The sequence below is a fragment of the Misgurnus anguillicaudatus genome, chromosome 1 (assembly GCF_027580225.2).
Source record: "Misgurnus anguillicaudatus chromosome 1, ASM2758022v2, whole genome shotgun sequence".
Taxonomy (NCBI): domain Eukaryota; kingdom Metazoa; phylum Chordata; class Actinopteri; order Cypriniformes; family Cobitidae; genus Misgurnus; species Misgurnus anguillicaudatus.
The window spans coordinates 17,716,359-17,731,468 of NC_073337.2; the positions used below are offsets into that span (position 1 = coordinate 17,716,359).

At 36.4% G+C, this 15,110-nt stretch overlaps 1 protein-coding gene across 5 annotated transcripts in view; it reads right to left on the reverse strand.

The window, feature by feature from the left end:
• Positions 1 to 2,563: 2,563 nt before the first annotated feature.
• syt1a (synaptotagmin Ia) overlaps positions 2,564 to 15,110 on the reverse strand; it is a 246,624-nt gene continuing 234,077 nt past the window's right edge. For all 5 annotated transcript variants that reach the window (XM_073867486.1, XM_073867482.1, XM_073867489.1 and 2 more), the window contains 2 exons: positions 7,336 to 7,469; positions 2,564 to 6,332 (listed from right to left, as the gene is read on the reverse strand). In XM_073867486.1, coding sequence (XP_073723587.1) covers positions 6,123 to 6,332; positions 7,336 to 7,469 — 344 coding nt within the window. In that variant the 3' untranslated portion in view covers positions 2,564 to 6,122. The remainder of the gene's footprint in view (positions 6,333 to 7,335; positions 7,470 to 15,110) is intronic.

Here is a 15,110-nt window from a genome sequence, read left to right on the forward strand (position 1 = left end):
AGACCTCACTGGATTAGCAAAGAAGATAAACAACCATGATGTTCTCCAGCAAGATAATGGAAACAGGATCAATCTCGCTACTCATCGCTATTACATATTTTTTAGTTTCAATTCAGTCTAGAGTAATAGAAAGTCTCTGCAGCTCCTGTCAACTGTTTTGATTATTTGATGAAAAAAAGTTGTCAAAGTGTAATAATTCCTTTTATTTCCTGAGACAATGCTGTATAAATATGAACTCACTTCTCAGTGACAGTTTTATTAGTCTACTATACCAATAAAATTCCTAGCTTTTAAGGGGGTTCAGAATTGCTATTGTTTGTTTAACAGCTTAAAAGTAATAATGTGTGGTATTAATGTTTATCTTTGCAACTCTGCCCTTTATACTTAGGGCTCAGTTAAACATTTACAGAAAACAACAAAATACTGTCAAAATGTAAAAACGTAATTTTTTTAATGCTTTGTTTTTTAAATCAGAAAATACATGCACATCAATGTTTCATCTGTCAGATGCATTAAGTTGTTACCCATGCTCTTACTTTCAAAAAACTACATATTTTTACAGAGAATGGTTTACCAAAACTAAGTTACTGGGTTGATAGAAACACTGGGGACCCAATTATGGCACTTAACTCTTTTCCCGCCATTGACGAGTTATCTCATCAATTCACAATACCGCTATAATCCACCAGGTGGCACTTCCGCAACTTATAAAACGCGGCAGCATCGCCCTAGGGCAAACAGCTGTATGTCCGTCTAAGTTTTGAGGATCGCTCTGCATCTGATCTCTATTAAAAGTCCTTTACAAAAATGAAATTATCATCTCAGCTTTTTGCTCAAAACTTGGTGTTTTTCAAGAAACCTACCCATATTTGAGAGATGATAAAAAGAGAACTAATGAAGGTTAGTTTTTTTTAAAGCATTGAGTCTGTTTTTTCATTTAATATATTGTATGTTTATATATTTGAAGAAGAGCATTTTCTGGTTGGCATTAAACTTTTATGAAAATCATGAAAAATGCTGGCGAGGAAAGAGTTAAACATGAAAAAGCCAGATTTTCATGATATGTCCCCTTTAACACACACTTACACACCAAAGGAATTGTAAAACCATGATCCAGATAATTGGTGCTCTTAAAAGGATTAGTCCATTTTCTTAAAAAAAAAAAAATCCAGATAATTTACTCACCACCATGTCATCCAAAATGTTGATGTCTTTCTTTGTTCAGTTGGGAAGAAATTATGTTTTTTGAGGAAAACATTACAGGAACTCTAAACAATCCCAAACGAGGCATAAGGGTCTTATCTAGCTATATGCACTTTTAAACCACAACTTCTCGTCTATCTCCGGTCCTGTGACGCGTGTTGGGGTCCATTAAAGTCCATTCAAATGAGAAAAATCCTGGAATGTTTTCCTCAAAAAACATAATTTCTTCTCGACTGAACAAAGAAAGACATCAACATTTTGGATGACATCGTGGTTAGTAAATTATCTGGATTTTTTTAAGAAAATTGACTATTCCCTTAAGTAAAACACTGGCATAGATTGAAGACTTCACCCAAAAATCATTTACTTGTTCTGAGGAACACGAAGAAAGACACTTTAAGAAGTGTTTGTAACCAAACAGATCAGAGGCCCCACTGACTTCCATAGTAGGGTAAAAGAATACTATGGAAGTAAATGGGGCTGGTTTGGCCACAAACATTCCCCAAAACATCCCTCTTCGTGTTCAGCAAAACAAAACAAAAAAATATAGGTTTGTAAAAACATGACAGTGAGAAACTGATGACAGAATATTCATTTTGTGGTGAACTATCACTTTAAAATTAAATTACATTCAATCAAACCAAAGAGTTTTTTGGTTTGAGTTGTTGCAAGCCAATCTTCAGATGATGTGCCCTCTGCTGGTCTGGTTTAAAAAAACTAGTAAAGTGGCATAAGGTGCCTTACACTCTACACCTGCCAAAATATGATCTATTATTATAGAAAAGCATAAACAGATTACTTGACAATTCATGGTAGTTTAATCCTAGTATGGAGATTATATCTCCACCTTGCAATAGATGGAAAAGCACCATGAGGATTTTATATCTGAAGGATTTGTATCCTTTCTCAGATGCTTGAGTTTGATCGCACACACAGTCACAGGTCTCATCTCATATTCATTGCTCTTAAGCAGACCTTGAAGATCTCCTCAGAGATGAAGCAGGCGGCTGCTGTGTAATACGTACGTAATGGTGCGAGGTGGTCAAAGTCATGTATACCAAAATGCATTTGATCCCGAGGAGCTGATAGCCCAGAGACCCCCACGTACACACTCACACACCTCTCTTATCTTGTTCTCGAAGGAGCCCATATTTCATTATCAGCGCTTCCATGCGCTGAAAGCCCGAACTACTGTGAGGATACATTTTTTGGGTTTCAGTAAGCCTGCAAAGGAGGATTTCGAACTGAATACATGGAAATTGTTTCACTTCCGATATGAATAAATGCACCTGTAGATTTCTTAAGACGTCATTCAATCAGATGCAATTACTTTATAGAGAGAAAAAAGCTCTTGAGAAACTTCTGTATCAACAGGAAATAAAACATTTTTATTGAACATTTGTGTATATGAAGTTATATAACAACAGTCAGAAACTCCACAGAGTGAATCACTACACAAAGTGAAACAAAATTGTAAAACACCTCATCAAAAATGAAGGTATACACAGCAATATAACTGTCAGCTCGCCGCTCGAGCCAGCTGTATGGCAGGAAAAAACACCCCGAACAGTTCTACAAGATTACAGAGAAAATTTCCACACACAGAAAAATACTCAAGCAGGCAGTTGATATACACAAAGGCAACTAGGATTTCCCTACAGCATCAGATTCTAATTCTTTACACAGCTTTTTCTTAAAAGGTTAAGTGTGGCTTTTTGTCGTCGTTGAGCATCGGAGTATGATTCGTTACAGTATGTGGTGCTTATTGGGTGCAGTCAGAACTGTTTGTTTGCGTGCTTTGGTAAGCTTCGGAAAAAGACAGCATTGCTTCGCGGGGCTAAAATGGCTTTTCGTACTACTTTACAAACCTCTAAAGTGCAAGCAATGCTGTCTTTTACTCTACATCAAGTATTTTTTTTAATTATGGGTAGACATCTAAAATTATATTTTTGCTATATGACATAAGTATATTACTGTTACATTTATAAACTCCATTTTATCCTTATATAATAAGATATTGTAGATACTGTTATAAATGAGAGTACGTAAGTTAACATAGGAGTCGTTTTAGTCGAGTAATAATTCGTACCGTAGTTGCGATTATACGTCATTTGGAGTCTCCACGTACGGGGTAAGAAATCATATTCAGCAACACATGAATCAATATTTATTGCGACATTGAAATGAAAGTGCCAACTATACTTGGTCCCACGATAAAAAGTTAAAACAAAACACACAGTCCGTACTGTACATTCTGATTTCCATAATAAATATAAAATGATAGTGGTCGATAGGGCACTAAAGAAACAATAACCAGATAATAGTCATGGTAACAGTGCTAACAAAATGGTACAGCCAATCATATTCATAGTACAACATAGAAGTTTCAATAACAAGATACGATTCTCAATAATGAGGAAATTAAGACAAATATAAAAATATATACACTTATTTTGGATGGGTACTGATTTTTATATTTATATATTTATATGCTGTATATATATAAATTATCTCTGGGTTACGACCTATATGTTAACCCGAATATTTGAATGGTTGGATCTGTGTGCAGGAAAATTCAATGGGGAAAAGAAATGGAGGAATCCTTAACATGTTTACACACATCTTGAGCTCCAAACTACACATCATGTGCTTGTGACCTACAGTAGTAACTAGACTAAATGGAACACGATTTACTTTTATTTTTATTTTTTATCCCCCATCGGGCAATGCCGCCCATTATTTCAACACTAAAGATGAACATACAAATATTGCACAGTGCTCGACAAAACGCTGTGTGAATCGACCCGCACGCCCTATAGGAATCTTCGTTAGAAACCGCCGAAGATGCTCGATTGACGTGCTTTCGTTAATTCATTCGCACTCTTGCTTTTGTAATAGGAATGGTAGCACAACGTCACTATAGTACAAGGTGGCCGCTACCTACTGAGAACTACAACGCTAAGCACACACCGCAGTCACAGTGAGACACAAAGCAGTCTTTAGAGACTCCTATGGAATGACGAATAGCTTTTTTCTTCTTTTTCTTTTTACGTAACAGCGCTATCACCTACATAGTAACATTGAAAACACTTAGTAACTCCTCAAGCTAGCATCTAGTGTACACAAGAGGTTCCTCCAAGATAACTCATGGTTTTAATGGACTAAACTTCTCTTTAGCCTCTTGTTAGACCCGTAGTAAAGGACATTAGTATGTAACGTAATCACCTGTGCAGACCATTAACTTTTACGGTTATTGTTAAAGATTTGGCCGAGACGTCGAAACTGGCCGGCAGCCTTTGTTTGCGTTCGTGTGGTTTTGATTGAATAAACTGTGCTCAGTTTCCGACCCGGTGTCCTAGACAAAGTCAACATTGTCGTTTTAGAGATGGTACAGTGCAAAATAGTAGCCACGGGGGGAAAAGGATTGGCAGTTAAGCATGGCTAACTCTATTGTCACTGTTTGAAGGCAACAAAAAGCAAAGACTGCTGTTTAGGGCACCATTGTGGCCAAAATACATAGTTCCTCGATGAACCAAAGCTACAACCACTATTAACTAAGTGGAGTGTGCATGGAGGGAGGGGTCATGTACATTTGGTACCTCCCTGAAAAAAATGGCAGTGTTTAAAAGCTCCTCCATCAACGTCGGACCGACCGCTTCTCTCAACGTTTGATTGAACCTTTTGATTGAAGGCAAGGGAGTCTTCTGAAACAGACGCCCCGGTGTAAATAAAACTCCTACCCGTTACCCAGCCTTTAGCAAAGATCGTTAAAAAAATCATGCAGTTACCAAAAATATTCAGACGTCGACTTAATCTAAAAAATAGTCTTAAAGCTAAACTCCTGGTTTCAATTTTTGGAGGCTGAACCATAAATCCTCAACAGAATGAATTGAAAGTAAGCACGAAACATTGTTAAACAAGCTTCAAGGACACAACGGCTACAGCTTTTGACTGGTCCATAAATGGTCAGTTTCCAGTAAAGGAGACAAATTGGTTTAGGAAGATAAATCAAACTGGGGACCCGTTTCACTTAAAGTAAGCATCAGCATATGTAGGTCTAAAAAGAAATACAAATTAAAAGGCTGATTGGTTTTCGTCAAGTAACAAATTGTTGGAATAAAGTAGCAAAGCGCACAGGTCCTCGATTTTAATCAATTAGTACAAAAAGTTATTACGAAATCATGTGCTTGTTTAATTTCCAGCAGCATATTATATTTATAAACCATATTAGTTAATGGCCTTTGTGTTTTGCGTGTATTGTATATACGTTATATCCTTTTTTTTCCCTTAAGTAAACACGAACCGTAAAACCGTCCTTCACAAAGTGAGTGAGTTTACCTCCACTAGCATCTTGCAGGTTGAAATTCTTTAACTCGTAAATATTTATGTATATAGATATATATCGCATATTTAAGTGGAATGCAATAAGGTAAAATTCTTAAATCCTGTTAGATATATATATATATAATATTGGCTCTTCTATGTCTCCATTTACATAATTTAAAATAGAACATCTTATTAAAAACATCGAGATATACACAGATTAGGAAACGGGTAACAACGTACAAACACACAAACTAGAAATCAGTTTTGTCTGCATACTGATATATACACCTGTGGTACAATAAGTTCCTCCAGTCATGCGCTATCTATACAGATCATATTGCTTAAAAGAAGGGGGCATTTGGTTGGGCATTTTAAGGTCGTGGATGGAGGTGAAACAATAACGGAGAGGGAAAAGTTTATTGATGGACCGACATAACAGCACGACATCTTGAGGGGATGGGGCTCGTCCAAATACCGAAAAAAGGCGGATTTGTAAGACAAGAAATTAAAAGTGAGGGTGCATGAATCCTTATATCACTGAGGTATTTACACGCACTGGGTAAAGAGCACTACACGGATAAGTTTGGGGGGGTCTATTTTTTCTGAGCGGACAGCTGGGCATCCACTTCCTCTTCTGGCTTCAGCACGTGCCATTGAGCGATGGGTCTCCTTGGATTGGCCAGCATATCTGACCAATGACGGAGCTCGGTGCCTGAGCTGTTTAAGCCCACAAACACTTTGCCGATGGCATCGTTCTTGCCAATCTTGTCATAGTCCAGAACAGTTATAACAACTTGAACTTTCTGTAACAGAAATCGAAGAGACACGATTATGGTATGACACAGATTGATTAAAAATAATAACTGCTATTATATTGTCTACCGATGAGGCTATTTTTTATGGAGAATATGTTGAACGTCTTACCCTGTGTTACTGGCTTGCTCAAAAACAAAAGTACACACTGACGCAACAGTTCACGTCATGGACCATTTTCGCAAATACCACCACAATTATCTCAGTGTGAGAGTCTGTTCGAGGTCCTGCTACTTTGTAACAGTCTGACCCTTTGAAGAGCATTCTTGTTGAATACCACAAAGGGCCATCGAGTGCCATCAAAGAGGTCAGGATAACTACAGTATGGGAAAGTTTAGGGTCAATGGCTCACAGCAAGCTTGCTTACTTTAGAGCCCGATCCCATCCGAGCATTAAAAGCAAGCAAACGACGTGAATTAGCATCTCCAGAGCCCTGATTATCCTTCGATTCACCTCTCTGCTTGGATTACACTGACCAGTGAGAAGCAGCCTGGGGCTATTGTTCTCATAAGCCAATGCTAATTTGCCATATAATGAAATATTGAGGGATATACACTAAGCTGGAAACTGTTAGTTGGGGAAAGCCACTTTATTTGTCTGAATGGGGAGGTAGGGTTAACCGACAGACCTCCAGACGCACTTCGCATTTAAAGTAGCTTACCCAAAGCATAAAATGTATTCGGTGAACTGTGAAATGCTAAATCAATTTGAAGCAAATTTACTTTTATTGCACTACCAAGCATCGCATCCATTTGATTCTCCGAATAATTAGCAAGCAAACTTTTTAAAAGCCTCATGCAGGGCTTTATCGTGCTTCCCAAGTTACTTTTTGGCCTTTTATAGCCGTCTCTATAAATTTGATGTGAGGCGTTTCTTCAAACAGTAATTGCCGACAACAGAGTTGGAAAATGAGAATTTGCATTGGATTTGAGGCTGGCGTATCAGACTTCGGTTACGGTGCATTGAGACTCGACTAATAAAGACAGAAATTACCTGGATTTGTTCGAATGGCACTTCGAAACTGAAAGACTCGTTGTAGTAAGGGTTGAGGGTGTTCTTTTTGATTGTCGTTTTCTTCTTCTTCAGCCGCTTGCCGTTCTGCATCAGGTGGATCTTCACGTAGGGATCTAACAACATGTAAGAAAAGGACATGACAAGTTAAAATGGTATTTAAAGTAAAACACCATTTTTAATCATTATACACTGCCAAACAAAATGGTCATTGGGGCTGTACCATTTAAAACGTTTGTAATATGTACTATTTAGGTACATATGTGGGTGATTATCGCAAAATTAGACTTATGAGGTGTCATGAAAAGTAAATGCAAAGTAAGAGTATCAAAATAAGAAGCATACAGTTACAAACATGTAACTCTTCATGTACTATTTTGCACATGATTTCAAATGACATCATACAAACCAGTTTTTTTCCACATTTAAGGGGAAAATTTTCATTAGCGCAACGTGTCCATGACTGGATTTGGGTTCTTTAACATGGAAATATTTATAATTAAAAAATAAAAAGCTTCAGTGCATGTTATACTATAAACATTTACAGTAAAGAAACATGTGGTATTTAGTGATCATTGGTAAATGTAGAGACAATAATAAGAAATATAAATGTGTCCAAGAAAGATTTTCTCATCCTCCGCAACAATTTTCAATCATTGTTTAAGCCCTCAAGGAACATTTTCAAAAAATAAATTGTTGGAAGGGACATAATTGACTGTGACACTCAAGATGGCTAGCAGGTTAGCAGTTCTTATTTTTTCTCTCCAGATAAAAGTTAAAATTTTGTTTGTCATAGTACCTAGACAACTTTTTAGTTCTCATTACCGAAACATGAGTTTGTAAATGCATATATTTAATGTAATATCATGTTGCGGTAAAGATAATTAAAAAAATGTAAATAATTCTATAGGAAATATATTTTTAAATCCTCTAAAAATAATGGTTACAGTAAGTTCAGACCTTAATCTTATATGTGCAAAAAATAAATAAATTGGATTCAAGGGCTTTTTAAAAATTCTGATGCTGGACACCTTCTAAATCTGAATTTCGTGAGAATCACCCACATGTATATATTTGATTTACTAATATGCAGTCTTTGGTACCAATATGTATCGATAAAATACTAATTGTAAACTTCTTATGTGCAACGGTGGACTTTTAGGAAGGGTATCGCTCCACTGACAGCTAGGGACCATTTTTTCCAAGTTTTTCGGCTACCAAATTATAAAGATTTCACTATGCATCTGGGTCATAAGTTAGTCCAGTGTCAAAGATGTTCACTGTACAAATCTTCTTTAAAGGGTGCGATGTGTTACTTTTAGAAGGATCTTTTGACAGAAATGCAATATAATATACATAACTATTATCAGTGGTGTATAAAGACCTTACAAAATAAACTGTATTGTTTTTATTACCTTAAAATTATCGTTTTTTATCTACATACACCGCGGGTCTCCTTACATGGAAGTTGCCGCTATGTTTCTACAGTAGCCCTAAATGAACAAACTGTTCAACAGAGCGCGTTTCCTCCCTCTGTCTCAGTCAATGACACGTTTGTCCTTTGGCAGCTACCGTAGCTTCCCTTTGTATTTTGAAATTGAGGTTAGTTGCAATTCGCAGTCTCACCACTGGATGCCACTAAAACACCCACACTGCACCTTTAAACTAAGATCTCTTGCACATACAATAACAGTTAATAAAATGGTCAAACTTGAGTTAGATGCTAAAAAAGACCATGACCCCTTTTGTGGTTCTGGACATCATTTATAGATCTATCATCTATCTACGCATTTCTATGTAGACACATTTTTGATCAGTTTGACTAAAGTTATTTTAATCAAACCCATGACTTTGTGCTGCTACTGCGATGCTTTGCCAGTTGAGCTACAGAAACTAAGTCTGACTTGTGTCCCACTGTAACCTAAAGAGACCCATCAATCTTTCACTCAACACTATCCATTCTCACCTCTTATTGTCTGTTCCCATCATGCATCTCTTATCATCCGTTTACCTCACCCACTCCCGGCACATACTCATCTTTCTCACAATAGCTTTTTGATTGAAACTTCACAATACAAATAAAGAATGAAATATAGCAACATATCTGATTTCACGTCTTTACGCCCTCCTATTTCTAAATAAAAGAGAATGTGTATTCATTGTGTTACAATGTGACCGTAAAGAGGTGGCAATAAGATATTTCATCTGCCTTCCTGAGCCTTACAATAAAAATGGATATAGTAACAGTATTGGAGTAAAGAACGACTAAATCTAATAGATTCTACGATGTTTTAAAACTTTTCTGTCACTTTTTCTCTTTTCTTATCTTTTTCTTGGGATTTTGTAAATATTAAATCACCCCCTTCTTGTAAACTGACCTTAAAAATGCAAAAAGAGCCAGAGTAGCACATTCCAGACAGAGAGAATGGGCGAGCGAGGAGAAACGAGACAGAAAGAGAGAGAGAGAGAGAGAGAGAGAGAGAGAGAGAGAGAGAGAGAGAGAGATAGAGAGAGAGAGATAGAGAGAGAGAGAGGCAGAGAGAGTCTTTCAAAGTATATACTGAACTTTACACCCATACCATATTAGGAACAAGGCAGCAAAGATTTAATGACTTGCTGTTACTAAATCAAACATCTCTTTATGCATGAAATACACTTTTAAATGCACACATATTTTCACTTTACCAAATTACTTTAATGGCACTGAGGTCACATTAATTCACCATATGGGATGCAATAGAAACTTTCTCTATAAGAGCAGAACAGCACCTCCTATTGAACTAACATGAACACTGCAGGACTGAAAAAAATGTGGCTAATCACTTCATCCTCATTCACAAAGGTGAAAATATGGACTATTGATATTTATGATGTTGAGCTTTACCATGCCAAATTTTCATGGTGATCTTTAAACCGGTTGCTTGGCAACAGAGGTTTTAAGGTTTTTTGGGAAATCTGTGCTAATCTTCAAGTCCGAACTTTGCGGTTCAATGAGTTGGCAGTGCTTGTAATGGCTTGTGTTTATGGGCCATATTGTCACTTGAGAACCTCATATAAAAGGATACTGAAAATCCAAGTGAAAATAAAACTGTCTCGCGTCTCTGATGTGGTGGTATGTTTTTATTGGCTCCTGCATGTAGGCAACCAGTCAAGTATGCTCAAGACTCGTAGGTGTCTCCTAGCGGTGGACTGCATGTATTGCGTAAAAGCTGTTTTGTAGGACATCAACATACAATCTCCCAGTGCACACATGGTCCTCTGTGTCTACTGCAAGTTGGAGCAAGCTGATGTTTTTAAATAATACACAACATGTGATTTTCATTACTAGGGCAAAAATAGAAGTATGTTTAAATATATAATACAATAAATAGTAAGTATACAGTGGCCACAAAAAGAATTACAACAATTACTACTAAGTCATTACTCATTACATGATATGTAACAATATAAAATGTTACAAACCGATACAAAATCTTTAGAAATATGGGATATGCACAAACAAGTATTCCTATAGAAAAGTAATCCTGGAACGATTGTCCCATATTTTCAGAGCAATTTTGCAGTTGGTGTATGAAGAATGCCTGACTTTTCTTCCGAGGGGCAGGAATTTAAAATATGTTTTTGGCCTATCATGTGTGTGGCATCGTCATGTCAAAATATGAGTTTGGTGCCTCATGTGAACCTACTGTATGGGCATCATGCATCAAAATAAGTGCCTGCTGCACACACGTCGAAAGGGTTTATGATAAAAGAGACACACACGTTCACAAAATACTCGCAAGTCACTCACTTAACACTAAACTCTGATTACGCATGAGATTAAAGGGCACCTATTGTCTGATTCACACATTTTTCATTTCCTTTGATGTGTATTAGTACATTGACTCGGCCTGTAAGTTAACACCTGTTAGCATTGCATTGTGACTGAATCTTTCAAACATGGTAAGGAGCGTCACATTTCCAGCCGACGTTAGACGTATTCAGGCCAATCACAACGTACAGATTAGTTGGCCAATCAGGGACACAGCGCTTTTCAAATCGATGAGTTTGGTACAAAATCTGTGCATTTCAGGAAGAAAGTGAAATTTGGAGCTACAAAAATGTACGGTATGTAAAAAATAATGTGTTTTTTGAGCCATAAACCATGCAAACACATTGTATTATAACAAATACACAAAATAACGTTGCTTTTTAGCAATGAAATAGGTGCTCTTTAAGCGGGTATCTGGCAAATGTGAGAGTTTCTTTTATTTTAAACCCATTAGAAGCATCTTTAGCAGACATGACGCATGATGTTCACATGACGAGCCACACACATGACAGTCTAAATACATGTTTTGACAAGCTTTGCATTCAAAAACAAGTCACCGGCTGCTACTGTATAGGAAGTATGTGACCCTGGACTACAAAACCATAAGTCATAAGTCGCACGGGTATATTTGTAGCAATAGCTAACAATACATTGTATGGGTCAAAATTATAGATTTTTATGCCAAAAATCATTAGGATATTAAGTACAGGTCATGTTTAATGAAAATATTTTGTACATTTCGTGAATAATATCAAAAATGTATTTATCATTAGTAATAAGTGTTGCTAAGGACTACATATGGACAAATTTAAATGTGATTTTCTAAATATTTTGATTTTTTTTATTCCAGATTTTCAAATAGTTGTATCTCGGTCAAATATTGTCCTTACAAACCAAACATCAATGAAAAATTTATTAATTCAGCTTTCAGATGATATATAAATCTTATAACATATATGTTTACTGTTAGTAGGTGTAATTCATAGAGACATCTACTGACATTAACAAGACAATGTGCAAATACTATTTTTCTCAATTAAAGGGGACATTTCAAGTCTTTTTTAAGATGTGCAATAAATCTTTGATGTGCTCAGAGTACATACAGCATATGAAGTTCTAGCTTAAAGTACCATACAGATAATTTATTATAACATGTTAAAATTGCCACTTTGTAGGTGTGAGCAAATTTGTGTCCTTTTAAATGCAAATGAGCTGATCTCTGCACTAAATGACAGTGAGGTGGCTGGATAGTGCAGATTAAGGGGCCGTATTATCCCCTTCTGACATAACAAGGGGAGCCAAATTTTAATGACCTATTTTTGTTTGCATAGAATGGTTTACCAAAACTAAGTTTTTGGGTTGATCTTTTACACATTTTCCAGATTGGTAGAAGCAATGGGGTCCCGATTATAGCACTTAAACATGAAAAAAAGTCAGATTTTCATGATATGTCCCCTTTAAAAAAAAAATCAACCCAACACTTTTCCAGTGCTCAAATATGTGTCCATGTTCTTCAAAATAAATGCTATGTGACTTTTTTTTGAATAAAAATTCACCCAAGTATTCACCCAAGTATGACAATTCAGTTATGCTTTACTCACCATCATGCCATCTCAGATGTATACGACTTCCCTTTTTCAGTTGAATGCAATTAATATATATATAAAGAGCAATCATGTTATCTTCTTATATGGCAGCTAACATGGCAAAGCTCCAACAAGCGCATTCATCCATCATAAAAAAACACATAACATTGAACCAATCAGATTGTAACTTCACACACTGATCTTCATGTTTCCATAGATACGCTTTTTGTAGCTTTGCCATGTTAGCTCGCATATTAAAATATAACACGACAGCATTTTAACATAAAATTATCTCTTTGTGTTTAACTGACAAAGTGAAGTCATCTGGGAAAACATAAGGTTGAGTAAATTATAAGATACTTACTTTACTTTACTGTTACTTTATATACCTTTTCATTCTACTGTACATATATTTAAAGAATAATCTTTCATAATGAAAGCCTGTAGACCCTTAAGGGATAATGAGCCAAAATACAGATAATGGTAACCAGTGTTCTTTGGAGTTAATTCAAATTACATTTCCTTCAGCTAAAACAACCATGTTTGGGCAGAGAAAAGGATAAATTATAGTGTTGTGATGATTCGCCCTCCCTGTAGCTGAATCACAATGGAAACAGTCACTAATTATTGGCATGATCCATGTGGGTCTATTGTTTCTGATCATGTGACAGCTCTGTGGACATGCTCAGCAGCCATCCCTTTGAGAATAACTCCCCCGTAACAACAATTAAATCTGAACCACTTCCACAGAAAAACAAACCGAACCAATGCGCAGACAGAAATGTTTTTCTGGACAAATCAGTAGGGAACTTATTTAACAACATAAACCTTCAGAATCTGCCAAAATCTTTGTAATTGACAATGAAAGCACTCTTAACCGCAATGGCTTTGATCGATCTGGCAAAACGAAAACAATACAGGCGCAAAGATGATACACGGTAGGAGCCATAACTAGCAAGTAACCCAAAGCTGCAAATAGCGCCACAACATGCTAATTTCAGTAATGCGTTGGCGTATGAAGCGTGACTGACAGTTTACAGCCGGCTATAACTGGAATGCTAATGGACTAAAGAAAAAAGTTTTTTCGAGGCTGAAATCGCTTGCCCCGCGATTTCTGAGTGATGAGAAGGGGCTCTCGGCTCCCAGCAGGTGGGTTTGATGCTGATGGTCCATCTACACTGACAGCAGGGTGAAATGGACCAGGTGCGAATGAATCAGCGAGGATAGATGAGCGAAGCCGGAGCCATTTTTCCTAAGTAGTTATGACACAGATGAGGACTGATTTCTGAATGCCGAGCTGTAAATTTACACAGTGAAAATGTATTCATGAATTCAGCAGAGCCGTATTACTTCAGCTGATAAAGCGCCTCTCTCCTCACGAGCGCAAGTTTAGGATCATTCGAAGCTGCATTTCAGCGCTTTTAGGATTTGTAGCTGTAAATGACTGTGCACGCATTACTGTACCTGACTTTAGAAGTGAAGGATATAGGCGAGGAGAGTTCGCATTAACATACAGACAACCTAGTAAGCTATGAGAAAATTACAGGGTTGTGCTTTTATTTATTTATAATGTGTATTTCAGAGCGTATTCAGTGAAAAATTGGGACTTTATTCATAAGACGCACATGACGCAATAACATTGGTTAACATTTTTCACTGCCTACGTGTCCTTGGTTACATCTGCAGAAAATAATGTCATGTGCATACGAAAACGTCCTTGCAAAAGCACAAAGCATAGCAATTTTTTTTAGGAAAAATCAAAATTGCTTATAAAGCGAACGAAATATATAACTTTTACTCAATTTATACACACAAGTAGGATTTTATATAATCACACCAGGTTTTAAAATGAACTGCGTGGATGTGCTACCCAGAATCATATAACTATGAAAAGTACGAGGTGACCTTGAATGGCCTTGTAAAATAGGACTTTCATATTATAAAGGGATTCGGATGTTTGCATTCATTTGAATGGACATTGTGTAGCTACCTTATGACTATTGCCCCCTTCCCTAGTGTCCACCAAGGGCACAAAAAAGTAATTTTTTGGATCCCGTATGATTATTAAAACCATTTTATTTTTTATTTATAATATTAATAAAATTTGTATTCATTTTGGTTTTTTATTATTTTTATTTATAATATTAATATAATAATAAAATGTATAATATTGTACAACTACAGAAACATGCACAATAAGACTAATGATGTTCATTAAATGATTAGTCCATTTTCTTGTCATGATGTCATCCAAAATATTGATGTCTTTCTTTGTTCAGTTGAGAAGAAATAATGTTTTTTGAGAAAAAACATTCCAGGATTTTTCTCGTTTTAATGGACTTTAATGGACCCCAACACTT